We start from the raw sequence: 27336 nt of genomic DNA, 5'->3' as shown, positions 1-27336 counted from the left end.
AATCTACAACATGGAATAGACCTTGAAATTGTATAAATGACCATTTTATCTTCCACTATTCTTGTTCATCAACATGTGAAAAGGCCTGTAGACATCCATGACTTCAACTATCCTTCATCAACAATGAACTACAATCAAGATCAAGTAATATGGACAGCTAGCATACCATTCATCAATAAAATCTTATTTTAGAAACTATCAAAACTTAACACACACACACTTTTAATATATTCGCCATCAGTAAATGGTTTTCCGTGCTTTGCAGTGAGCACTATGATAGCTTGCTTCAGTGGTGGCTTTTGTAGCAGTGACAAATGTCTTCAGGGTCCGTGTTTGATTGCCATACCATGACACAACACGTTTCAATGTCTCCGCCTTGTCAGACTCGTCCTTGAATTCATGTTCATGTTTGGTCTCGTAATGACGCTTAACACTTGACGTGCGAGGTACAACGCTCTCGAGGCATAATGCACAAACAGCACGGTCATTTTTTGCACAAAGCCGCAGTCATATGTCCACGCTGGCTGAAAAGAACGAGATTTTTTTGCTGGAAGAGCTGTTGTGATTCGTTCATTGGTCGCGTGCCGGTGTTTCTGTGGGTGGGTTAAAACACGGATCTCTCCTCCTCTGCGAGGCGCGGCGCAGACACGCTCACACACATAGCAGAGGAGGAGGGGTGCTACCGTAAAGCCTCTAAATAACACAGCGCGCAACTGAAAATGTCTAAATTTCACTTAAAACGTAGTGTCTATTGTTTGCAACAAGATTATAGGTGGCACTCAGCTGGCAGTAAGCAGCTGATGATTTTTTGAGCTGTGTTGATTCTGTGAGGTTCTCCAGAAGCGGTGTCATCTCTGATTATTTTTTTCCCACCACCCGCTTCAGACGTAAGCTCTGAACTGGGCGCCAGGCTGCGAGTGGAGCTGGACCAGACAGAGAGGCTGGATGCTCAGTTTGTCCAATATCTCCGTTGCCGGGGCATGAGGCCGACTGCAAACACAGACAGCGCTGCAGGCAGCATGAGCTACAGTGATGACCTTCTGTCTCCGGAACTTCAGGTAGACCTAACGTGGGTTGATGATATAGCACAGGGAACTTGACTTTCATGCATATGATTTCCATTTAACAGGACCTGTTAAGAAAAGTGTACCAAGAAAGCTGCAGAATTCTGACCTTGTCCCAGCGCAGGGCCTCGTTCCAGCCCACGGAATTCAACTCCCAGTTCCAGGAGGATGAGCGTCCTGCTCTACTGGGCCAGGGGGACCGGTCTTCCCCCAAGCCTCCCATGGGGTGGCAGCAGGAAAAGCGGGCATTGCAGGAGACGGTCATTTCGCTGCGGGAACTCCTCTGGAGGATGGCGCAACAGAGAGATGCCAACGTGAGTTTCTTTTGGGAAACGGATGTACAGTAGACTTGGGGGACAGCAACCCCATCTTATAATAGTCTCAGTGTGGAATAAAATGTGTTTCAGCTCCTCTTGGCGGAGTTTTCTCCACCATACAACGTCAGCAACAAATAATTTCACCTGTCCAATAACTCCTAAATTCAAACATTACGGTGTTCGTGCATATGACTGATATGTATATAAGATGCCCGTCTGTTATTGGTCAACATCGCATCAAATCCTGGTCTGCTATTGTTTTGTGTAGTGGATTCATAAAAATGCTGAAATGCTATCGGCTAAACTCCCTCCCATAATGCCTTCTTTTTTCAATTCAGAATCTTGTGCGCTTCGCAAAGCAAGTTGGCAAAAGGATACCTTTTTTTTTTGCGCTATGGGTCCTAATTTGAATGAGGCATAACCAACCCAAAGAAAAGTATGTATGTAGCCACAAAAAAAATGACAAACCATGTAAAAAAACTATTAATAAATGAAAAGAAAGGGTGGTTCATACGCAGGAGTTAGTCATTCAATATTTACTGTAATAGATATTTGAAGAGGGCAGCAGGGCGGCGCAGTGGTTAGCGCATGTGCGGCACAGTTCTGAGGTCATGAGATCGAACCTCCTGTGTGGAGTTTGCTTGTTCTCCCCGTGCTTACGTGGGTTTCCTCCGGGCACTCCAGTTTCCTCTCACATTCCAAAAACATGCATGTCAGGTTAATTGGCCGGTCCAAATTGTCCCTAAGTGTGAGTGAGTTGTCTGTCCCTGTGATTGGCTGGCAACCAGTTCAGGGTGTCCCCTGCCCAATGCCCGAAGATAGCTGTGATGGGCTCCAGCAGCTCCGCAACCCTACTGAGGATAAGCGGTGCAGATGATGGATGGATGGATATTCGAAGATTACATCACTCAAAAAATACATATTTATTTCCCCCCATCTCTTACAATTTTCAAACATCTACGGAGCCACTAGGGCACTGCTTAAGAGCCACGGCGGCTCTAGAGACGTAGGTTGCTGACCCCTGTGCTAAAGTGAGAATCAAAATCATCATTACCATGCTTGCATACTTTTTTGGGCATGTTTGGCAATGCTAAGATGACGATCATCTTTTTTTTTTGTCCCCTAGGTCGACTCTGGAGTCCTGCAGGTGGACTCCCGAGTTGATGGCGAGCACCTCCATGCTGTATCCTCAACACAAGCCGAGCTGGAAGAATGCAAGAAGCAGCTGAACTGTGCGCATGAGACACAGCAGGAGCAAAGGAGCCAAATCCAGACACTCGGGTACACAGCAGTTTGCCGTTAAAAGAAAACAAAATTCATTTGTTTGCATGTGAAAATATTCCTGATGGATCGTCTCATTCACTTGATAAATCTCACAGGTTGACTATTGAAGAGTATGAGGAGACTTTGAAAAAGGAACGGACACACTTGGAGGAGCTCAAGCAACAACTGGAACGAGAACAAGCTCTCAATGTGCGGCAGGAAAAAGAAATGGAGCAAAGACTTGAGGTAAAAATACAAAACTGGCCGTTCTTGAACCTTAAAGCCCCCAACATGTATTATTGGCAACCCCTGTTGGTATACAAATACATACGTAACTGCTCTGTGTCAATAGAGCTGCGTTCATCCTTCAGTTTTTTTTTTCCACTGTTCCGTTCTCTAGCCACTAATTTTAGCAACTTGGCCGATGGCTATGACTCAGTACTCGTCACGATCATTAAAGTGTGTAATATTTGACCACTAGATGGCACTGTGTTGTCTGGTGAGAGTGAGGGCCAGTGTTGCAAAGCACATTGTGGAGACAGGGTGCCGAACAAACATGGCGGCAACTTAAGTGTAGATTCCACTGTGTACAAGAAATACAAATATTTCGACCTATGATTTTTTTATAAAAACTAACATTGGTATTGTTAAGAATTGAATATTAAAATGTACCGTTTACCAAATTGTTCAAACTAGTTATCTGACTCCATTAACCAAACACAACCTACATTCACCTAACAATGCGCGCTCGTTGCTTGATGGAAAAGATTGACAAGAGACCGGCATTTCCACTCGGGGGCAGATTTAATTCCTTGAACAATTTAACTAAGTGAACTCCATCGAATATGGCCAAATTAGTGTTGCTCCTCTCTCGTTCTCTCCCTTTCTTCTCTCGGCCCTCGTTTCTCCACAAGCTGGTGTGCCGGCTCCTCCCATGGGCGTGCCAGGGAAGCCCCCATGCAGGCTTCTCCATCTCGGAGAAGAGCGTCCCGATGTCTAAAAAACTCAAAAAAACGTGCGTTTCTACGTCATCAGGGCCTTGCTCTCAAAACATCGCCCGCTGTCCCGCGTCAGAGTCCTGTTATCAACAGAACTAGACAAAACATTCCGCATTCGGATCAGCGTGACCTGTCATTGAACTTAAGCCTAGCCGGTGAAAATCTTCATTGCACTCAATAAATGTAACTTGTATTCAATCGTATAAAATCTTTTATAGTCCAATGTATAAAATCCTTCAGTATGATAGTTCGTGTATTTTTGCAAATCAATGTTTTCCTCTTACCACTAGGAGGCACTAAATATCACACAATGTCCCCTTAATGTTAGCTTGCTTCGTCCTTCAGCGTCACTCTTTTCACAGCTGCTCATTCAAGCAAATGTAGCTGACATCTATGGCTTAGTTGTCTTTATTTTTTCTTGGATTCCTTCTCTAGCCTTTTATCTCATGGAGTTCCCTGATTTAGAGTACCGACGCTTGACAAACTCTGCTTTGCTCGTGCAATATCTTATTAGCCTTTTAGTAGCATCTATGCTGAAGTTAGCCACTTCCACCGGCTCTGACTAACTCCGGGTGTTTCCAGCTTGCTCTGTACTTTCTTGTTGGTGGGTATTAATCACAGCTTTCATGTCCTGTTGCAGTCTGAAATGAATCCTTGCTCATGTAAGAAAATAGGGAATCAGGCTTCCAAATTTGATGTTATTCTCAGTCTTTCTTCAAATGGACATGGTTCAGCTCCATTATACAATGACCTCGAGTGGTACATTCTTACGCACTGTCCCTTTAACATCCCGCTTTGACCTCCAGACCATACGAGCATCTTGTGAGCAGCAGAGGTCCGAGATGTCAGCACTTCAGGGTCTCAAGGAACAGGAGACCGTGGCCAGCAGCAACCTGAGACGCGAGCTCCAGATCGAGCAGTCCCGCTGCCTCCTTCTGGAGAAGCGACTGGACGAAGCGCAGACGAAGATGGAGGACGAGCGCCAGCACTCGGCCCGCCAACTCGAGGAAAACGCCCGTCTCCAGCGACTGCTGACCCAGTCGGAATCCCGCCTCGCAGAAATAGGAGCTAAGCTCGCCGACTCTCACCGGGCACTCCACGAAGCGCAGGACCGCTGCTCCAAAGCAATGGCCGAGCTGAGCCAAAGACACGAAGCCGACGCCAGCCGGGACGCAAAGTTCATCTCGGAACTGCGCTCCCAGTTGGAGCAGGAGCGGAGGCGGGGAGAGGAATCGAAAGCCGAGGTGGGAAAACTCCGAGCCGAGGTCTCTGAGAGCAGGAGGAGGCTGGAGGACAATCTGAGGGAACACAAACAGAAGCTGGCGTGCGCTCTGGAGTCGAGCGGTGCCGAAGTCGGCCGGCTGACGGAGACTTTGCGCTCGATGAAGGAAAAGGAGAGGCAACGGGAGGAGCAGTGGGAGGACGAGAGACATCGGAGCTGGCGGGAACTTAGGGAGAGGGACACACGGCTGGAAAGGACCAATAACAAACTGGTAAGTTCAGAAAAAAAGAGATTGAGTCACTTCACACCACACCCCTTGCACACACGTGACCTAACCATGTGACGACACCATGAAGAACGACGGTAAACCGGTACTCTCCGCGGGTGAGGCCTGTAAACTGTAGACTACAACGACAAAAAGAGATATGCTCTTCAACCCCATTGGCAATGTCTAGCCAAACCAATTTTGTTCAGTTGTCTGATTTGGTGGCTCACCTTAGCCCAAAAAGTGCTATTTTGATTTTATCCTTCTATCTATCTAGACATCTAGACAGCTATCTAAACATCAATTCAGACATCCAACTAAACATCTATTTGGACACCTTTCTGATGGCTCACCCTAGCCCAAAAAGTGCTAGACATCTAGACATCTATCTATCTATCTATCTATACATCTATCTAGACATCATGACGTCTAGACATCTATCCATCTATCTATCTAGACATCACGACGTCTAGACATCTATCTATCTAGACATCTATCTAGACATCCATCTATCTATCTATATAGACATCTATCTAAACATCTAGACCATACATCTATCTAGACGGATAGATGCATATCTATCTCGACATCTCTCTGTCTCAGTGTCTGTCGGTCTCTGTCTCTCTCCTTCCCTCTGTTTCTCTCTCTCTCCTTCCCTCTGTTTCTCTCTCTCTCTCTATTGAAGTATTGATTTACAACCCCAAACTCGAGTCACTATCAGCTTTTTTTTTTTAATAAGTTCCAGAAGATTTATTTTATCCGTTATCAGTAGGACATTGTCATGCATCCTTAATATATTAGCAGTAGGAGTAGACCTTCTTTTTTTCACTCCTCAATACAATTCTGGTTAACGGATTGACCCTATTTTTCTTTTTTCATCAAGCGTGACTTGGAATCGCTGAGACAGAAGGACACGCAACACGCCGAAGAGCTACAACGCACTTTAAGCAAGCTTCAGAAAGAGCAGCAGGACATGGCCGCTCAGAGGTTAGCAGGGCAGAGCGCCAAACTCCACCCGACGGATGGCGCCAGCCAGCAGGTACAGAGAAGCCAAGAAATCTCAAATATCTCAGTACGTCGGGAGCATTATAAAAGTGGATTCTGGGAAATTTGTAGCCACAGAGTCGCTCTTCATCGATTCTGAGCGAGAATGCCGAGTTGACCTCGCTGAGACAGGAGCGGAGCGCCCTCAAACTTAAAAGCAGCCGCCTGGAGCGCCAGTTGACGCGTGCTGAAAACGAACTGGCCAAATTGGGAACGGAGAGGGAGAATATTCCCGTCAAGGAAATGGCTCCTAACAAGGTCAGTGGCTTGGCGGACATCCCTTTCATTTGAATTTATTTTGGGGCAATTTTTGCTTTGGATCATTTCTTTTCAGCAAGCAACTTAGCAGTATGGGGCGGCACCGCAGCCCCATGGGAGGTACAGGGTTCAATTAGCCTCCCTGTCCGGAGTTTGCATGTTCTGCCCGTGCCTGAGCGGGTTTCCTCCAGATAATATACCTTTATTTTCACTTGTCCTGGAAGCGAAGGCCCTCTCAGTCAACTTTTTTTTTTTTTTTTTAAATCTACTCTCGCCATGTCTGAACTGGGGCCGGCGAAAAATCTCACAGCAGGCCAAAGACATGCTGCTATCATCTGGTCAAACTAATTTGTGTACAAATTAGTTTTATACTGCGGTCAAGATAACTGGCAGGCCACATATTACTAATACAATGACAGGGGCCAAATAACTAGCCCCTGAGCCGCACTTTGGCCTCTCCTAGTTCATAGATCGGAACATCTCAAAATAGCACAAAGTATGTGCTAGCAGCATGCTAGCGACTTCATTTTAGTCATCAAAGTCAACGACAAAAAAAAAAAACATTCTTTTGATTGGCGCTTGATGAAAAAGGCATGTGAACTCTGTATTATGCATCCCTCATAATCTCATGTCACACATATGAAATCCGATGATACCGATTTTGTGATCTCTCTGCCAGGTGCAGCGCTTATACGAGCGCTACCTGCGCGCCGAGAGCTTCCGGAAAGCTCTGGTGTTCCAGAAACGTTACCTGCTGGGTCTGCTGGGAGGCTACAAGGAGTGCGAGCAGGCCACCATCTACATGCTGTCCACCATGGGAGTGGAAGCGTCGCCCCCTACCTCGGTCAAAACGCCCCTAAAACGCTTCCGTTCTGCGGCACGAGCCCTGGTCGCTCTCTCCAGGATGAAGTTGCTGACCAGGAAGTGGCAGAAAGCCGTCCGGCGCTTGTCCGGGTGCGCTAATGCTAACGAGCACGCTTCAGGTTGGTGCTTTACGAGTGTTGATCTGTAACTTCATTTTTATTGTGCTTTTTTTGAACAAACAAAGAACAAAGGGGGAGGGGACAAAAACAAAACAAAACCTCTTAAAAGCAAGATAACATTGCAGTGTTGGAGAGTAATCTTCCATGTTGAGGTCATTCTTCAAAGTCCAGTCTTCATTGTTCATAAGCGGTGTCCATCCATTTTCCCCGTTTGTCCATGAATTGGGTTTCCTGTATTCTCATTTGAAACGTGGTCCTCTACATTACAAATTATTCCTCCACAGTGCACACCCACTGCTCCACAGTGTAGGGGTCTTGTTTACACCATAATCTTGTTTTTTTGCTATATGTCAGTGAATTTTTAACCAGGTACTCATCCTTTCTCTGTCATATTTCTTCTGTTATATGGCCTAAATAGAGCATCTTGAATGTTTTATGTATCCTCTATCCCAATATTTTCTTTAAAACGAACCATAATTTTTCCCACTAATCTTGTATTCTTGGGCAAAGCCATAAAACATGCATGTTGTCCACATCTACCCAGTGTCTGAAACTCATGCCAAAAAGTTACCGGAAAGCAGGGCAGACAACTCAAAAGTTGCCTTGCCCAGTCCTAAAGTTGCCTCCCTCATTTTTCACAACTTTGAAAAACTTTGTTGCAAAGTATTAAAAAATATATAACAGAACAACACTTTAAAATTACGTTTATGATAAATCTACTTATATGCATGTATATGACATTGCTGTTTTCTGTCTGCCATCAGTATGTACCTGTATTTACTCATCTTCATTCATGCAATGTTTGCTACAAGCCACGTGAACTCCTCTTTCCACAATGCTCTTAATGTACGTTTACGTTTTGTCGCGTCATCAATTTTTATCGCTTCTTTTGAATATTCTGGGGCTGAGATTTTGCCTTGATTCTTCAACACTTGTCCATTTTTCTTGGGTTCTCTTCGCATCTACTTTGGAAAATGATATGCAAATGCACGACCTTAAAACTCTTGGGAAAGTCCGGAAGCACAAAGTTATTCGATGCAGGCTTCTGATTGGCTGCCAAGTATGCAAAATTGCCAAAAGAACTGAAATTCCGAAATTTCCAAAATAAAGATTTTGAAATCGGAATATAAACGTAATTGTGAAAAACAAAACTGAAAGATTTTTTTCTTTGGTGGAGACTTTTTATAAGTTGTACGCCCGACGTAAAACATGCACACCCTGGGCGTCCGGGCAGACGTTGTTTTAGGCACTGGTCTACCTCTCCACTTTTTCTACAGCATGGTTGTTGAACCTGGGAAAAACTTCTCCTAATTTGGGGGGGTTCTCACAAATCTGACCGCGTTCTTCCGGTTGAATTCCCTCAGATTCCGGAATATTCCACCAATCCTCTTCTGTTATTTTCGAAACCATCTGCTTTTCCCATTTTCTTTTGATATAGACTGTCGAATGCCCACGACATGCCATCAAATATTTATACCAAGTGGAAATTGTTTTAAAAGTTTACCCTTGAAAGGCTCTTTCAAAAATGTTGATGACTTGATGACTCGTCTCCAGTTTGATTTCATTGCGATGGTTAAAATAGTCACTTGGCTTTCACCAAAATTTCATTTTCAATTCCACAAAACTGCAGTCAGCCATTTTCAACTATCGTACATATTGCTGTAATACCTTTGCGTGCCCATTGTTGGAAGTATTCTTGCCTCCCTTTCCAAATTGTATTCCCTAACTGTCTCTTTCCATATTTATATTCTATTATAAGTTATTGCTCCAAGCTGGTTACCTCCATTTTGAATAGTTTTGTATATGTTATTAAATGTCTGTGTTTGCCATCCCTCATTCTATACTTTTTCATTTGGCAACCTAACCATCCTTACACTTTAAATCAGGGGTCTGCACAGTCTTGTATCGAATTCTGTAGATCTGTGTCTTTGAGAGGGGGTACATTATCCAATAAATATGTTATTTTCCATCTCTTTCCTAGGGTTCAAAGTGGAGGTTTTAAGAGAGCAGCAGCTGCAAACGACATCCGCTCTGGTCACGCCCACCAATTCTCCCCTCGGATTGCGCCACAGGTCTGTCCCTCTTTTCCTAGATCGGGACTGGGCGACTATTTGGAGTCGGGGGCCGCATTGAGTTGAAAAAATGTTGCAGAGGGGCCCGTCCTGGAGACCTATCCCCGTTTTCTCATGCATGCTGGCATCTACATCTTTAATTTCTTTAGAAATACACAAGTCTCATCAAATTGGTTTGGAAACAGTCACAATGAAAGAAAAATGATAACTTAGCTCCCTGTTTTAAGCACTTCATTTGATATTTCGTTTTGAAGTATTACTTACTATTTTTTTTTGTTTTAAATATTCCTGCAGTTGAATATTTGTTGTTCTGTAGAGTATTTCTGCAGTGTTTTGTAGTATTGCCATAGTAGAATTTCTGTCATATTCTTGTATTTCCATAATATAATTTTGTGTATATCTGTTGTATTTGTTGTTGTATTTCCGTAGTAGTATTTTTTAGTACATCTGCAGTATTTCTGTAGTTTTATTTCCATAGTAGAATCTTTGTATTATTGCTGTAGTTTGATTTTTCCAGTATTTCTGTTGTAATACTTCTGTAGTAGTATTTTTGTGGTATTTCTGTAATAGTTTTTTATAGTATTATTGTAGTGGTATTTTTGTGTTTAGTTATTTTGTCTTCTTTCTTTAGTACTTGTTATTGTATTTTTGTCATTTTTGCTGAGGTCATATTTCTCTAATGGTATTTCGTATTATAGTATTACTGTAGCAGTATTTTATGTAGTATTTAAATACTTTTTTTCAGAATGAAAGCAAAATAATATGAGGTCCTCGGTTTTAAATTAAGCACCAAATTTGTTATTTAGTTTTGTAGTAATTGTGTAGTATTTTTGTTGTATTTCTTGAACCTGGGTCAACTCAGTCGACTTGGTTTTCACAGATCAAGTTCCGGCTCCATTTTGGGGTCCGAAGCCACTTCTCAAGAAAAAGAGAAAACGCTGACTGAATACATCGGTTACCTGGAGAAGGTCCAGCAGCGGTTGGGCGGCCCCCGGCCAGGTAAGGCTTACGGAGGTGACATCGCATCAATTTGCATCACAGGGATGTCCTCCCTTTTTTGGGGGCGATTTGGTTTTTCTGCCTCGTTTGCACACAAGCAATGCAGGATAAAGACTTTGCCGGGTTCCATTTTGTCACCTGGGTTAGCGCTGAAAAGATGAGCTATTCAGAGTTTGTACGGGTGCTTAAAATGCTTGAAAAGCTTAAATTTCATTGTTTTGTTTTCAAGGGTAGAAACGCACTAGAATTTTGGGTAAAGTGCTTGTAAACACTTGAAATTGTTGCAGTCTTTCTCATCAAGTCTGCTTGAAAATCAAACCGACACTGCTGTCTTGTGGCTTTGCCATTGCATTTCTTCTTCCCTCTCGATTAACGGCAGCTGACATTAGTTTGTATGGCATTGTCCCATGACGAAAATTGGCTTTGAAAGTGCTTAAAAAGCGATACAATTTGGCCATGTAAATGGTGTATGAACCCTGGATATTCAGTTTTTTTTCCACTTCGCCTATTTAACTGTGGTTCTTGGATTGTCGAGAAGGGTTGTTAATACCTTGCTTTGATGCTTAGTCCTTAGCTTGGCCTTTGATTTTTGCATTCCGGAGATGGAATAAGAGCTTGCTCTGTCCACTCCACGCATCGGCCCGGTATTGCAGTACCTCCGGGAACGGTGCATTCGCAATGATCGCAGCAAGGCTTTAGGGCTAGGACCTTAGCTTGGCCTTTTGGCTGAGAGTAAGTGTCCTGGCTCCTAGGCTTTGTAGCGTATTATGAACTGACCGATAACGGATAATGGATAATGAATAACGAAGATAGATCAATAACCCTTAAAAACCCCAAACCCCATTTAGTGGTGCCATGAAATTAAAATAGAAATAATACAAACATAAATAGTAATATTGTCAACATTCTTGAAAATAAATACATCTCAATAAATTCAATATATGCATCTATAATTAAATTCATATAAATAAATGCAAATCCTTTTTATTCAAGAGAAGCTAAGTTTTGAAATCAATCATCTGTTCTGTTTTTAACTGTATTTTTGTCCCGTCAGGTCCGTCTTTTCTCCAGCATGAGCCTAAGTGAAAATGGACGCCTTTTTTTTTTGTCACCGTTGCCTTCAAAAACATATTTTTATACATTTTATATGATCACGTACTGTACATAGTTTGTACTTTTGTGCACAAATGAGCTATGTTATCTATGTTGCTTCAAATTTTTACAGTTGAGTAAATGTTCCTGCCTGAAGTATTTTGTACACCAACAAATCTCATTTGCCTTTTTTTTTTGTATATTTGTTGAAAATGACTTGAACCGTCCTGCCGTTTTATACGACTGTTTCTAATGTTGTAATAATAAATATTTTTCCTAATGTCAATTTTGAGCCTTGCACTGATGATTCTTTTTCATTTATTTATTCAATGCACACCTCGCACCGCATTAGTGTTTTAATTCTTATTATTTATTTTTTACACTTGTGTATTCATTAAAATCAACCCCTCAGGTTGCATTGGCTTTCTAAATTGTATTTTATTTATCTAATGCAACCTCGTGATTCATTGTCTTTTTGAATTTTTATTCAGCATAAGCCTCATATTGCCTTGGCTTTTGTTATTTTAGAATTATTTATTTATTTAAGGCAACTTCATTTTGCATGCCCCTTTTCTTTTTTAAATATATTTGTATTTATTTAACACAAACCTCACGTTGCATTGGTGTCTTTCATTTTTTTAATATATTTTATTATATTATATTTTTTAATTTAATTGCCCTTAACATTACATTGGTCTTTTTTTTCCCCTTTTTTTAATTAATATTTTTCTGTTTATATTGTATTCTCTATCAATTGTCCTTCCCCTTTTCATTTAATTGAGTTAATATCTCAAAATAATTATTTTTAATTTAATGCTAACGCTGAATCCATTATTTTAATATCATTTTTGCATTCCGGTAAAAAAATGTCCACAAGAATTAATTTAATACATAAAGGCTATTCCGTTTCCTCATTGTAGAATGTCACGTCATCATACACCTCTACCAATCATCATCTCCTGACGTCACAAGCTGTCAACATGTTTAGGTTTGCTTGTTTCTTCACCACTGACAACCCTGGCGCTTTCTCCCCTCTCAGACTATAAAAACCCCGCCCGTTCGGTGTGACGATGGAAAATATCCAAGCATATCTCCTAGCTAAAAGCCGAGCTAACGTTAATGGCGATACGACCCTGTCGTCGCTCAATTTTTCTCCCGTTTTAGTGCACCCGTGAGCGGAAGGAAATTATCATTTTTCCCCTTGAATGTATCTGTAATGTATGAATGGATATTTGAGGGACTCTCGTCGTTGTTTGGTCCGAGCTGCCAAGGTGAAAACGGGGATTTGACCAATGCGTTAGCACGCCGAAGCGGACCGCTGAAGAGGAGCTACAGCAGGTGAGCAACGGGTCCCTAAATTTTTCTAAACATTCATTAAAAGCTTTTACGGGAAATACAATTATTTTTTTCTTTTGACTGTTCATTTTTCTGGGATTTGTTGCATTGCGTTATCTTAGCTAAGTTAGCTGGACCTGTTTACGTACGCGGTTAGCTTCATTCTTAGTGGTGACGCTGTCAAAATGTTTGGTATGTATGAACAAAATCCTATTTTTTTTTTAATAAATCTATGATCAACATTTAAATTTGAATTAAGCATGTTTTTGAGAATGTATTTTGGATATGTTTACCGCTCGCATCAATTGCCGTAAACCGTTATGTCGACAAGCGACACATGTGTCTAACTTGGCGGTTAGCGTCGCAAAAGCTATCAAAATGTTCATCATTTCTTAAAGTAGGGGGCAAAAAAACACAAGTTTAACCTACAAACAACGTTTTAATCTGAATTCTTTTTCGACAATGTTGTTTTATTGAAAATATTCCGCCTTATTGCCGTAAAGCGTTTGTCGTTAACGCCCGTCTCTTCTATTTAGCGACTCCTAGTGGTAAACCGTCATTTATTTAAATAACAATTCGGATCCGAATCACAAGAAAGAAAACTATATAAATGCACGTTTGATTAAATCCTTGTAGGTGGAGGAATGTACATTTTTTTTCAACATAGGATGAGGATCATCTACAAGGGATAGCATTTGTGTACCCCTTCCAAAAGTCCTGGACCATTTTTGTTTCATTTCTATTTACTTATTGCGTTTCTCATTTCTTTTATTATTTTTGTCCCCACTTTGTTTCTTTTGTCCATTTGTACTATTTTCTTTTTTCCTCGTTTTTTTTTTATATTTTCCCCTTTTTGACTTCCATATTTTTTCTTAATTGATTTCCATCCTTTTTCATTTTTCAATAACCAATCTTTTATGAAGATGATCCCTCTCATTTAGGAAAAACTCGCTTTGAATTTAAAACGGTTGACCTACGTGAATTATGTAGATCTGAGAAGAACACTTCTTGAGGTGGAGTGGGGTAGTGTGAAATTCCTTTGAATCGAGTGTTTGAGATGGTCCGTTTGAATTAAAATCAGTGTGTTTTGAACGAACAGGAATACGGTATTTATTTGTGTGTGTTAACACGCATTAGACTTGATCTCATTATTACATTACTTTTTAGTCATAGCACCAGAGACAAATGTTAGAGAATGGAGAAAACAGAAGGCCACCACAAAAGATATTAATACATGTAAACAATCACAAAGAGGGAAACAACCTTTTGGGGTATCTAATGAGGAGTCTGATTTTGAAGAACATGAAATACTTTGTAAATGTTATGTTGATATTGTGCTCATAGTTGTTAATAATTTTTTTTTAAGTCATGGCCACATGTATTCATCATTAGTCACTATCAATTCTTCGTTTGAGCTGCGAAACAGTGGAAGAACATTTTTTCCAATATTTACTCAAAAATTAGTGGTAAGCGTTCTGCACGTACGCCATTTCCTCCACGCCATTCTTTTTTTAAGCCCTCACCCAGTTTCATGCATTGGAAAAACTCTCAAAACCGCTAGCTCCGAAGTTTTTTCTTGCATGAAATTTGAGAAATATCTTGTGAATTTAATACACGATTAAAAAAGATAACAAGTATATAGAAGTGTAGCCAACTGGTGGTAGTTTCCCCACCTCTTTGGTCCTTTTTATTTAAACTTATCAATTCACGATTTATGAAACTTGATAAAACAATTCCAAATAATCAACTCAAAAACATACCAGCCAAAAATAAAAGAGCAAATGTGCTGTTTTTTTACTACCAGTGTTGATTCAGGAGACAGTGTTGACCAGATCGAGGAAGTTGCAGCAAAACGGCCACGACGAGGTTCGTGTAATGAGTCTATTTTATTTTTCTGTCTGCTTTCCTTTCAAAACCCGACGAGTGATCCTTTCTCCCCCAAACCAACCAGAGGCAGTGATAAATTTGGTCAAGAAAACCGTGGCCGTGGTGGCAAGTCTACTCCGGTTGCACAAACCCACGCTATTGAACCCCAACGAGCACGATAAGGACGCACAGGTTGTGTTTTTCATATTTTGCCGGGAAATTTGTGATATTTTGTGATCTAAAATCCCGAAAAGGAAGGAAAAGATACTACTGTTCAATGGTGTATTTTACTGGGATCAAAAGATCGAAGGGCAAAGAAAGACGGGGGTTTTGGGGGTGTGTGCGAGAGGATTTCTTCTTCCAAGGGGACTTTACTTGTTTTACTTTTTTTTTAACTTAATTTCCTGTGTTGTATAGTGCGTCACCCTGGGCATCGATGAGCTGCGTACACCTTGGCTGAACAGCCCTGACTGGAGGATGGGTGCGTACCTCCAAATTTTAAATTGGAATGAAAAAAAGCAATTCATCTACTGTTTTCTGTATAATATGCTTGAATTTTTTGGGGGGGTTCTCGGCAGATAAATCCGTGATCGGAACGAGCGATCGGGCCACTCCCATGCCTATCCAATCCTCCTTGATGAGGAAATTCAGGTGATTTTCTTATTTTATCTGATATTCGACATGTTTCGTTCAGGCCGAGCCGAAACGTTGTTATTTTTGTAGCGGAAGTAAAAAGTCTTCGGATCAGAGACGCTCGCTCCAGCTGCTGCCTTCACGGCCAAATTTGAGCGTGGGAGTTCCCGGCGCCGAGCAGACGAGTTGCAACGGCTTCGGACACGTTCGCTGCTATAAGCCCAGTCTCACTGTGGAAGATGTAAGTGAGAAATGAAAGGATATGACATGATTCCATTCCGTAGAGTGAATCATACAGTGATAATGCCATATAGAGAGGGATAAAAATAAATGGTAGTTGGCTAAGAATGACTTGGTTTTAATATATTTGTATATGATGAAACAACATAAGTAAATGTACATGGAACGAAAATTCACATTTGTTGTGACTTGAGCTGGTATAGTGTAGTAGCAGGTGGATGCACAGAGGAGATGAGATGGCGGTTTACAAATTATTTCAAAACTTCCACTTGCAAGGAGTGTCATGCCTTTAGATGACTTGGTTTAATCACCACCATCATTTTATTAGTAGTCCATGTCGTCCATTACAGCCTGCAACTTATCAAGGATAGGCCTTTGTTTTACCCATGTCGTGTTTGAAGCTTCATTTCCATGGTAATCATGTTTTTGCTTCTCCCTTTAGCACCGGGGTAGGCCAATTCTTTAGATTTGCAGTGGATTTTCTTTTTTTAAAGGCCTCTATCCAATTTTTCTCATTTGTATTTATGAATAAATATTCATGCAGAACTCTTAATGTTATATTTATTTTTATATTTATTAGTTAAATAAATTAGTTTCATGAAATTAATTTTGAAATGCTCAGAATTAAAGGGAAATCATACACTAGGTCTCTGTTTAAAGCACTTGCATAGAAAAAGCTTGACGTGTGCATTTGGCAAGCGGGGGCGTGGTTTGCGCACCCATGCATTAGCATCAATGCAAGTGTTTTGACCCATAGCATTACAAAACAAGCAGTGTTGTATCGTATTAGAAGTTTTTTACGAAGCACTCGAGATCCACAACTGAATGAAGAGAAAGGCATTGTGGGAGGTAGTTCAGCAAATAGCGAATCCCTAATTTCATCTTGCCGTGACACAAACCAACAGCAGACTGGCGTTCTAGACGAAGTCAATTAGTCGCCGGGAGCTATGATAGAAACTCGACAAAGTTTGATTTTAATATGTCCTCTTACATGCAAACTTGTTTGTTGGTATAGTGGGGAAAATGCTGTAAAGAGGGGCCGAAAAACAGAAACTTCGTCTGTGTATCCAGGGGGTGTAATGTACCGGTTTTTGAGGGGCGCTCATAGTTTTTTGTTTTTCCAGGCGATGAAACAAGACGACGAAGAGCACTACAGACGTCTGCTAGAGATGGTGACGCAGAAATCCACCAAAAGTAAACCGCTACCTTTCAATCAAACCAAACCAAAAGCGTGAGTCAAGTCAAGTCATTTTTATTTGTATAGCCCTTAATCACAATTAGTCTCTAAGGGCTTGAGCCCGTATCAAATATGCCAAAAAAAGTTTTTTTTTTTTTTTTTGCTTTAAAGGGACAGTATGTAATATTGTATGTCTCCTAAAGGTACAAAAAACCTTCATTGATGATTTGATCAAATGTATGAAATTGTAATGCCATTGTCCGTATTGATAAAAATATACCATGTAAAATTTGTCTCCCCTCATGCAGTAAATGAAGAGTGTTGAGACTTATTTTGACCGTCATTTTTGTTAAAGTTCTTTTGTAAAAATGTCACAAAACACTTTAAACAAGAATGTAACTAAAATATTTAGAGAGAAGGGAATGAATGCTCTGTGTGTGTATGGCTCCACCCATCTATACCTCTCGCCCAATCCAATTGCTCTGGGTGCTTTGCTGATGTTTATGGGTGTAGGTGTTTGCAGTTTGTTCCGTGGGTTGTCATCCTATGGTGCCTCAACAGTGAACATGGATTATTAAATGAGTTTCCACAGAGCTTGTGCCCTATATATACTGGATCCGACCCTTTTTATATTAGAGTTGCTTTGGCTTTACGTGGTTTTTGAAAGCACTCGGGAAAATAACGAAAGTTTCATTTTATCTCTGAGCCAGATGTACTCTTGAAAATAGCCGGATCTGGCTCGCGAGCCATAGGTTTTCGACCCCGGCATTAGACAGAACAGTGCTGAAATATGACACGATGTAACATTTAAATTTGATTCCTCTTTTTGTATTTTGCTTTTATTCCTGCAGTCCAAATGATTAAAATTGGATGATTTAGTCAAAATTTTCACTGCACAACTGCTATTTAAGATCAACAAAAACATAGTGCCAAAAAAATATCCAAAAATTATACATTCGGAAAGAGCGAAATTAAAACTTAAGGGGTTGTAGTAGATTCATAATCCCAAAGGTGAGAACCACCAGGAAAAGTCTATGTGTGGAGTCACAATTTACAAGACGAGATCAAACTATTCACATGTTCAAATTTAAATACAAAAAAATATTACTGGCGGAATACAGGGATGAAGAAAATGGCGTATTAGGGATTTTAGAGATTGGAAGTACTGCCTTTACAACTATAGTTGACCTTGGTGTTGCGATTGATCTATCATAACTGTTATTATAACATTATTACTATTGTGTTATTATCATTGGTGTATTTAATAGGGAAGAGGAAGGGATAGGGAATATAAGCATCTGCTTCTTACTACCCCTTTTCGAACATGTTATGTAACATTATTTCGTTGTCGAGTTATTGTTTTTGTTGTTTTTATATAAATGTTCGAAATCAAGTTTTCATTCATTCTTTGCAGCGTGTCGCTCACTCACGGCGAACAGACGCTGACGAAGAAACCTTTCGATTCGTCTCTCCAAAAGATGCCGTGTTCTCGTAAACATGTTTCTACTATTTTCTATAACAAAATGTAAAGCCATAAATGAGGTGTTTGAAGCTTGTTTTTATGTCTAAGCAGCTTGTCCTGGCATGCTCATGCGGAGAATTTCAGCTAATAAGTACAGGTTGGTCTCCTATCTTTATTTTCTTCTAATATTAAAATGTTTTGGAACTCTTGTTTTTATAATGGAGGAATATCCTTCGATTTTTAAGCCAGTTTGCAATAAACTTCAAATTCTAGTAGGTTGTTTTAAGATGGTGGGCATTATTTCTATTTTTTGGGCAGTTGTGTTCCAGATAATTGTAAATCGGTGAATGGGAGTGAAGTACATTGTAAAGCGCTTTCGGGGGTCTTGTGTGACTGGTTGAAGCACTCTAGAATTGCAGTCCATTTTACCACAAATGACATCTAGGTACCGTATTTAGTTGTGAATAACGTGTAACGCTAATATTTGATTTTCAATTTACCAAGAGTTGTTTCCCACTTTGAAATTATTTTCTTTACGTTTCAGGACTACGTGTTATCTCTGTTCTCTAACATTTGTCTTTGGTACTGTAAATTAAGTGTGATAAGATGTGTTGGGTCTAAAGGGACCACTGATGTGTGGGAGAGCTATGAAAATTGGCTAACTCTAGAAGGAAATTCAGGCAAAGACTTGGTTTGTGTTTTAACATCGGCAGCTGGAGAAGAAGCGCGGGAGAAACATATTTTCTCGCTCTCGTCTCGCTGGTCACGCTCCTTCTGGCTTTTCCCCAGTCTGCCTTTGTGTTTTATCGAATTAAGAAGACATGGAAATGTACTGGTATGTTGAGACAAAAGGCAAAAGACCACCCCCCTGGAAAAGTACCAACACCTTCAAACAAAGACAGGAAGACTAAGACGCCAAAAGGGAACATCAAACTGATAAGAAATGCACAACTTGAGCAAATACGTTTAAGCTGACTTTACGAGATGTAATGGCTTTTCATATGAAATGAAATGATCTGCATTCATATAGCGCTTTTCAAGTCAATGACTTCCCAAAGCGCTTTACATTGTGCTTCACATTTTCCATTAGCGGCCGTGATCTGTGCAGCCATGTAAGGCGCTAACCTGTTTATTGGGTGTATTAGGGGTTTAGTGTCTTACCCAAGGACACTTCGACATGTAACACGGACAGCCGGGATTCGAACTGGGATCCCTTAATCCTAAAACGATCGCTCTACCTAGAGCTACTGCCGCGCCCAATATGTCATCTATATCCGTCTTCTTCCACCTGTGTACCACAGGAAATAGTCCAATATTTCTTGGCAAACAAAATGTTCTGTGATAAACCAAGTAACTATCTTTCATCCATATCAGTAGGTGGCGACAGACTAAATTTTTTCAATAATATATATATTATCTGCTCTGAGGGTAGTGCAATGACACATATTTAATAACTTCTTGTTTAATTATGTTTTTTATGATTGTCTGGGCAAAAAATGATCAAATGAATAAATAATCTTGCACATTTTACTTGGGGGGGGGGTGACTAGAAACAATTTTTGCTCATTTTATGTATTTAATTTTCGAATAAATCAAGATATTATTGTAAAACTTGAAAAACAGGTTAATAACATGATAAAAATCCCATAAAACAGCAAAAAAATTAACCAAAATGATGAAGGTGGATGACTTCCTGAGCCACGGTGTCCACAAACACTAAGGCAAACTTGTCAGTTTAAGATTTGAAAATGAAATACTTTTCAAACCGTTTGAACTGGCAGCGTGCTTGGAGATACTTTATTGAAAAAAATGTAATGAATGCTCAAAAAAAGGTTGAAAAACGCTCTTCTATATCACTCTCGGTGCCAAAATCTGGGTTTGATTCCCATTGAAGCCGATTTGTTGGGATTGTCTGATATTTCTTAACTGAGTCGTTGCATAAAAATCAGTTAATTTCGTAAGGCGCTCGGTGATCATTTCTGATGCCATCGTTATTCCCGTTTTGATGACTTTTCCTGAAACAGGATATGTCTCCTTTAATTGCCGGTCTTAATACATGATATTTTCTAGCAGATGGGACACTCCTCCCTTCAGCAAGTCTTACACTGGAGCAACGGACGACCGACAGCATGTGGGATGTGCGAAGGTGATTTTTCCTTTTTCGTGCGACAAATATTTTAAACTAATTCGGTTCGCTCGTCATTTTTTTAGCATAGCTCATTCGTGCAAGACATCATCGTGAGCCCAAGGGCCAAAACAGAAGCTTTGAAATGCCTTCCCCGTAACCCCTGCAATGACACAGCTAACGCTTTTAACACTTCTAGAAACTCTTGATGTAGTCCTTTTTTTTTTTAAGCTTAATTTCTTGTGTATTATGACCCCTAAAAACTGAATTTCTGATGTCTATTGCAGCACTATCCATTTTTAAATCTTGTTTTGCCTTGTGATTACCAAAGAATATTCCTTTGGTTTTATTTCAATTTTAAAGATCATTTATTTAGATCTATCCATACTTTTAGGTTAATGAATTCACGATGAATGCAGGTTACCAAATCAATGTAGTTATCATTTGAATATGAAATGCAAATATGACTGATTTTATTAGTTTTGAAACATTAAAAATATCATTCTTATATTAAACAACTTTGGACCCAGGATAGAACCCTGTGGTACTCCACAACAGATGTCCAAGTATTTAGAAAACAACTCTCCCGTTTTCACATATTGCTTCCTCCCCATCAAATAACTTTGAATCCATTGCAAAGCCACGCCCCTGATGCCATACCTTTCCAGTTTTTTTAATAGTATATTAAGATTAATGGTATCAAATGCTTTTTTTAATTCAATAAATACCCCAACTGCGTATCTTTTTTCTATGCTATGGGTGATTTATTTTACTGCATCAATACTAGCCATTGTTGCTGATCTGTTTGCTCTAAATCCAGATTGACTTTCATTAATCAATTTGTTTATTCCTTTTCTTGTGTGTCTTAAAGCAAAACCATAATGGCATATAGGTTTTTTTCCATTCGTGCTCACCACAGCGCATAGCAGCCTGGCAACACACAACAATTTTGGCAGCCCGCCGGCATAGCATTCTATCACTACACTCGGTAACTGGATAGTGTCTCAGGAGCATGGGCCATTTTCTACAAGACTTAAATAAAAGAAGAAACTTATGTCCATTGTTACAAATGTTTTGTTGAGAGTAGTCTAGATTTTTACCCGTTTTTACGTGTGTTTTTTTATTATTATTTCAAATAGAGTATGCTATTATCTCTTATTTCGGCTCTGATCCAAATCGTCCTGGATGCTTAAGATCTTGCCTGTAACTGGTAGACGTAATGGTAGATATTGTGAGGTTGTGTTTGTAAGCTCCATTATAACCTAATAGGGGAATGGCAATCATCGATAAGGGAGCGATTTGCCCGGGTCGACAGGTATGTCATAGGCGGTGTCGCCGTTTGGTTTTCAGAGGCCGATAGCCGATTTGGATATCTCCACGGCGGTGGCCACTCGCCTCAACCTGGGGGAGCGAGCAGCGCCCGGCGTCGGACCCCAGCACGCAGAAGATCACGTTCCCCGACTCACTAAGGTAGGACTTTGTTTCGACGGTAGATTGAGACTCTGAACGGAAACGCCTGTGCAGGAGATGGTGGCCGAGGTGAGCTCGGTTCTGGCTCAGGCGGACCCCAACCTAGTTCTGAGTGCCGCCTTCAAGCTGCGTATCACTCAGAGGGACCTGGCCACGCTTCAAGAAGGTCGCTGGCTCAATGATGAGGTATCGGAGGAGCTCGTTGGTCACATCTCAAAGTTTATACTTAATTACAATAACACTGTTTGAAACTATTTGATGGTCACCAAGTACTGTTTCGGCTCATTCCACTTTTCCACGGTTTCCCTCTCTAGTCACTCGTGCTAGTCTCTTTAGTGCAGGCTATGGCTGGCGGGTGTTGTGAGCTGCTCCTTGTAAATAAAGCTTGCTGTTGCAGGTTATTTTATTATACTCCAATCCCTTGTTTGTTGTGGGAATTGCGTTCCAAAGTCCCGCAATAGTCAAAACCAGTAAAGTAGGAACATTTGTTTATTATTTATAAGTAACATAGAATATATATACGATTTGTAACAACAACGATAGAACACGGAATTGCGGTTGTAGGGCTGGTCTTAAATGTCAACAGTACAACACAATCAGAGGGCTTCTGCTCTTAATGTAAAAGAGTGTCTGTCTAGTTGCATGCTAGCATCCAGGATCCTCTGGTTGAGCCAGGTCTCCATGATGATTCAATACTAGCGTCATGAATGTAGCCATTTCCCTCGAGTTGTTGCTCCAGGTCATCTGTTTCATGGGTAATGGATCTGGGGTTCGTGACTAGCTAGGTTGGGCAAGGTTGGCTTAAAAGAGTTGCTATTTAGCCTAGTTGTAGCAGAATGCCAGATTGCTTTCGCCCCTCGACGCCGTCTTGGTCGATTTCCAAACCCGATAACAAGGTGCACCCTTGTCCGACTTTCCTCAAAGTACCACTTAACTTAACTTCTTTTCAATGTAAGGATCCGCTAACACATAAGCTGTCGCGGTGCTTTGCAGTCTGTTTTGGTGGCCATATTGACTTGTGCACCCACCCTGCTGTTTTCAGGGCAGAACGTATTCGGGCGTCGCCCCAAAACACACGCAAGCAATATATCAGAAAGGGAGAACACCATTTATTTTCATTACAAGAGTTGACACAGCGTTTTCTCATTCGTCTCTCTGAGGCATCAGCTTTTATCCCCTCCGTTTCACGTCAGAAATATCACGTGTTGTTTTTCACGGAGTGTTTCTTCCTCTTTCGATTCTCCAAAATAACGCATTTTCCCCGAAGATAGTTTGAGAAGTAGTCTTGACCCAGCCAATTTCCTGTCCGTTTTGCAACCTCCAGCTGTTTTTACTCAAACCGATGCCCCTTTGGCAGCCCGACAATATTCCACAACACTGTTTGACTGACAGCATACACCATCCTATCATAGTTGCACTCAGTCACGCCCATCCAACACACACCCCCAAAGCCCTCCCCAACCTGCCCCATGATAGCATTTGCTGTGTGCTGTCTGCTTCTGAATACTGCATAGATACGTTGATATCGATGACAATGAAGACAATTCGAAATCTGTAAAGTATTGAACACAAAGTAAGCTGCAATTAAGCGGGGGGTTGTATATTTTAGCAGGTTTCCTTGCTAGCTGCTAACGTTTGCCCCCCTTCTGTTTGCTCCAACCATCTATTGGCTCTTTCCAGCTACTCTGGGTGCGTTTATTTTCTTTTTGAATTCACGGAGGACTTTGTCTCCGCCTGTCCACAGGTGATCAACTTCTACCTCTCCCTGGTGGCGGAACAGTGCTCGGACCCGGCAGCGGGTCGGCGGGTTTACTCCTTCAGCACCTTCTTCTACCCCAAACTTTTGGGGGGTCCCGGCGGGCAGACGGGGGGACACGCCGCCGTCAAGCGCTGGACCAAAACCGTGGACCTTTTCCAATGCCACCTGGTCCTGGTCCCGCTTCATTTGGGAATCCACTGGGCTTTGGCGGTGAGCGTCGCATCGAGACGAACCACGTCATGGCGACCATAAGCATGAGGATGGTGTTTCCTTTACCAGGTGATAGACACCAAAGCAAGGACAATCAAGTTGTACGATTCCATGGGCCAGAGACATCATTCCGTCTGTCGCGTCCTCCTGTAAGTCCCAATTTTACTATTTCTGTTGAAGAGCAAATTTTGCGATTTGGTTCTTGGTGATCTCGATCTCCCCTTCGCAGTTAATCAAATATGTATGCAGAAATCATTAAGATTGTTTATTGTCTGCCAGTGTTTTTTCTTGTTTTTCCTACTCATTTTTCTTTTTCTTCACCTTCTATTGTCTTTACTTTTCCTCCTCTTTCTGCTTTTCCTCAGTCACTGTTTTTTTTTGTCAAGTTTATTTGTATAGCCCTTAATCACAAAGAGCCTCAAAGGGCTGCACAGATCAAAGACTATTGCAAACTACAGACTTTTATGACACCATCCCCTGATCTAAGACCTAGAGAAGGGCAAGCACTGGGGCCTGGGTGGAGAACTCTCTTGGACCTGCGGATTTCTTCTTGGCTCTTGGGATCACTAGTAGGCCAGTGTTTCAGAGCAAAGGCTCCGGACCGGAACATAGGGGAAATTGAATCTGAAAGATATGAGGGAGCAAGTCCATGCATGATTTTATAAAATACCAACAGAACCTTAAAATCACATCTTAAGTTAATAGGGATTCAATGCAGGTTAGCTAAAATCGGGGTCATGTGATCTTGCCTTGCTGACGCATTTTGTACCAGCTGAAGGCTCTTGATTTTGGACTTGGGGAGACCTGAGAGTAGGGCATTACAGTCATTGAGACGTGAGGTAACAAACGCATGAATTATAATCTCTGCATCTGACTGAGACAGCAGAGGACGAATTTTAGCAATGTTGCTAAAATCTGAAAGAAAATGGCGCGCTACCAAGCTTGAGGTTTTCTGTCAAACCTGGTGTGACAACTTGTTAAAGTATAAAGCAGCCCTTGCCTCTGCAAAATCAGCCTATTTTTTGAAGGTGATTGCGGCACAAAAGAATAACTCAAATGCTCTTCTCCTTTTTCTTGCCACCCGTTTTCTTTTTCTCCCTTTTTTGACCTTTATTTTTCTTTTCTCCCTTTTAGCGTCTGTCCTTTCTCAGTTTTTTCATTGATTTTTTGCTTTACCTTTTTTTTCCCTTAATTTTTTAGTCTTTTCCTCATTTTCTTTTATTTCTTCAATGCTAACTATTTTGTCTGTGACTTTGTCAACCTCTCAGTTTGTCACGGACTTGACATTTGAAACTACATGACCATGCCGCAGATAGATTGCAAATGAGATCTAGACCGAGAAACAATCATTCAAAACGAGCAGTTCAACAATTTCCGTCGTGAAAACAATTTATTTCAATGTTGAGCATATTTTGATCTACTCACCGATGACTTCTCGCAGGCTTTATCTAAAGGAGGAGCATCGAGCGAAGAAAGGAAGAGAGCTGGACTGCAGCAAGTGGACGCTCTGCTGCATGCGAGCCGACGTGAGCATTTTAAAGCCAAAGCGTTTCCCGAAATATCAGAGATATGTCCAGAGAGCTCCATGTCCCCTTTTTTCCCTCCAGGAGATTCCGCAGCAGAAGAACGGCAGCGACTGCGGCGTCTTTGTTTGTAAATATGCTCAATATATCGCCAAAGGACGGCCCCTCACCTTCCGGCAGGTATGCTGACTTTTATGTGTATGTTTGGGGCTGAAACTGCGAACTTTCAAATCTCAGTGTTTTCTATTTGTGCTGGCTCCTTGAAAAACAAATGTACTGGCTTTTAATTTTTTTTCTCGCTATTTCTATCTTTCTGCCCCAAAATATGCACAAAAGTTCACAGAAGTCTTGGCAGGAGAGGGAGAGCCGTTTATTTATCTTAGTCAGTGTCCAAATCAGAGTTCTAATTCGTCTAAGAGACAATCCGCTTTTTTATATCCTCAGACAACATCTCATGTTACTTAACACGTTCCCTCACGATGACGCACTTGTTTTTCCCTCAATGTGCATGCTTTTCGGGAATTGACCATGTTTTCGTCTTCTTTGGATTTTCCAAAGTTACACAATTTCCAAGGAACTCGTTGGGGTCGGCCTGACATCTAAACACCTATCAACTTGCCAGGGGAATGTTGTTATTTCGCGAGCTAATCCAAACCAGACGAATGTTTTTATTACTAACACTCGCTGACATTTAAACTCGGGAAAAACAAGCCTGGAATTTCCCGTTTTAAACTAATGTGTTCTCCTTATGTCAAGCTCGACTCCAATAAACAACAACACATCTTTTCATCTTTCTGTCTCGGCAAGTCCATTTTATTGAAGGCAACCCCCCCAAAAAACATCAAATAATGTAGAATACTTTATAGCTTCAAAATTAAACTCTTTAGTATTTGTTTTCACCCTGTATTGTTCTCTTTCTCCTTTTATCTCTTTCTCTTATATTTCTGTCTTTTTCTATTTTTCTTTCTCCCTCTTTCCCTTTCCTCTCTCTCTGCCTCTTTTACACTGTCTTTCTTTCTCTCTTCCATCCATTTTTTTTTAACCTTTCTCGCTCTTCCTCTCACTCATTCTGTCTCTCTCTCTCTCGCTCTTACTCTCACTCTTAGTTTACTCTCGCTTTTTCTTTCTCTTTGTCTCTGTCTTTTTCTTTTTTCTCTCACCTTTTCCCTTCTCTTTAGTTTATTTTTTACATATCTCGCTCTTTCTCTTGCTCTTACTCTGTTTCGCACTTGCTCTCTTTCTTTCTCCTAGTGTCTCTAAGGATTTTCACTTTTCCCGGGTCCGTATTAACCGCGAAAACCCGGGGATCTTAAGTCCTCCCGAACTTATTTTTCATTTTTAAATTGTTTTTTTTTGTTTTCCCTCTCCAGTGGCACATGCCTCTTTTCCGGAAGCTGATGATTTGGGAAATGGTGCACCAGAAGCTGCTTTAGTCAAGGACTTTCGCCTATCTCTGAGTTTTAATCGGAGACGTTATTTGGGGATAACATTTGGGGATAAGATTTGCAGTTTGTATTTTATTTTGAAAGTGCTGCCTGAGGTGCCTCTCAAGACTTGAGTCGAAATCTTACCTGCAACTGGCCTCCATCTGTCCAGAGCACTAACTTATTCACGCATCGCAAAGTACTTTGTATTTATGACTGAATGAAACGATCTCTATTTTTGTTGTTCCTTTTGTAAGCTGTGAAAATAATTTTGAGGGTAACGCTACTCAAAGTATTTGGTAGGTAGCAAACTGCTGTTTTGAGTTCCAATTTTGATTTTTGAGTTTCCTGGAATAAAAGTGATTATTTTCTGTGTGTGTCTTGATTGTTTGATGTGATCAAATCCGGTTTATTTTTCTAGACTTGGGCAGGAGTATATTTTATTTTATGAGAAAAGTTTTTTCGATTTTTTTTTTTTTTTTTTTTTTTTCTCTCCTTTAATGTCCTTTTGCTTTCTTTTTGTTCTATTTTCTAT

General features: G+C 40.9%; 2 protein-coding genes and 1 pseudogene across 3 annotated transcripts in view; all 3 read left to right on the top strand.

The window, feature by feature from the left end:
* The window catches only part of LOC148352253 (uncharacterized), a 56113-nt gene extending 44250 nt beyond the window's left edge, over positions 1–11863 (top strand). Inside the window, 11 exon segments of the mRNA XM_088354322.1 lie at positions 886–1058; positions 1130–1378; positions 2508–2662; positions 2761–2890; positions 4449–5135; positions 6013–6168; positions 6246–6431; positions 7111–7414; positions 9396–9486; positions 10367–10485; positions 11540–11863. Coding sequence (XP_088210448.1) covers positions 886–1058; positions 1130–1378; positions 2508–2662; positions 2761–2890; positions 4449–5135; positions 6013–6168; positions 6246–6431; positions 7111–7414; positions 9396–9486; positions 10367–10485; positions 11540–11571 — 2282 coding nt within the window. The 3' untranslated portion in view covers positions 11572–11863.
* Positions 11032–11163, top strand: LOC148352254 (U2 spliceosomal RNA; annotated as a pseudogene).
* A 776-nt stretch (positions 11864–12639) lies between the features above and the next one.
* senp2 (SUMO specific peptidase 2) lies at positions 12640–27176 on the top strand. 2 transcript variants are annotated; one of them, XM_088355008.1, is made up of 17 exons: positions 12640–12915; positions 14717–14778; positions 14864–14970; positions 15196–15259; positions 15357–15429; positions 15502–15652; positions 16776–16882; positions 18243–18319; positions 18402–18447; positions 20364–20436; positions 21766–21885; positions 21940–22071; positions 23630–23854; positions 23924–24003; positions 25296–25380; positions 25462–25557; positions 26748–27176. In XM_088355008.1, the coding sequence occupies exons 1-17, from the start codon at positions 12794–12796 to the stop codon at positions 26808–26810; spliced, it is 1683 nt and encodes a 560-aa protein (XP_088211134.1). In that variant the 5' UTR covers positions 12640–12793; the 3' UTR covers positions 26811–27176. The 2 variants fall into 2 exon arrangements, with proteins under 2 accessions (XP_088211134.1, XP_088211133.1); XM_088355007.1 differs by having other exon boundaries at positions 20361–20436.
* The last annotated feature ends 160 nt before the right edge of the window (positions 27177–27336 follow it).

Source organism: Urocampus carinirostris, chromosome 15, assembly GCF_059441175.1.
Source record: "Urocampus carinirostris isolate Australia breed hairy pipefish chromosome 15, RoL_Ucar_1.0, whole genome shotgun sequence".
NCBI classification, from domain to species: Eukaryota; Metazoa; Chordata; class Actinopteri; order Syngnathiformes; family Syngnathidae; genus Urocampus; species Urocampus carinirostris.
The sequence above is the reverse complement of the archived record's forward strand: the minus strand, read 5'-3'. Positions and strand labels throughout refer to the sequence as shown.

Coding starts and splice junctions, on each gene's coding strand:
- senp2 (XM_088355007.1), top strand. CDS start 12,794: ATGTATGAATGGATATTTGAGGGACTCTCGTCGTTGTTTGGTCCGAGC. Junction 22,072..23,629: donor GTCGCTGGCTCAATGATGAG/GTATCGGAGGAG, acceptor GCCTGTCCACAG/GTGATCAACTTCTACCTCTC. Junction 25,381..25,461: donor TCTGCTGCATGCGAGCCGAC/GTGAGCATTTTA, acceptor TTTTCCCTCCAG/GAGATTCCGCAGCAGAAGAA.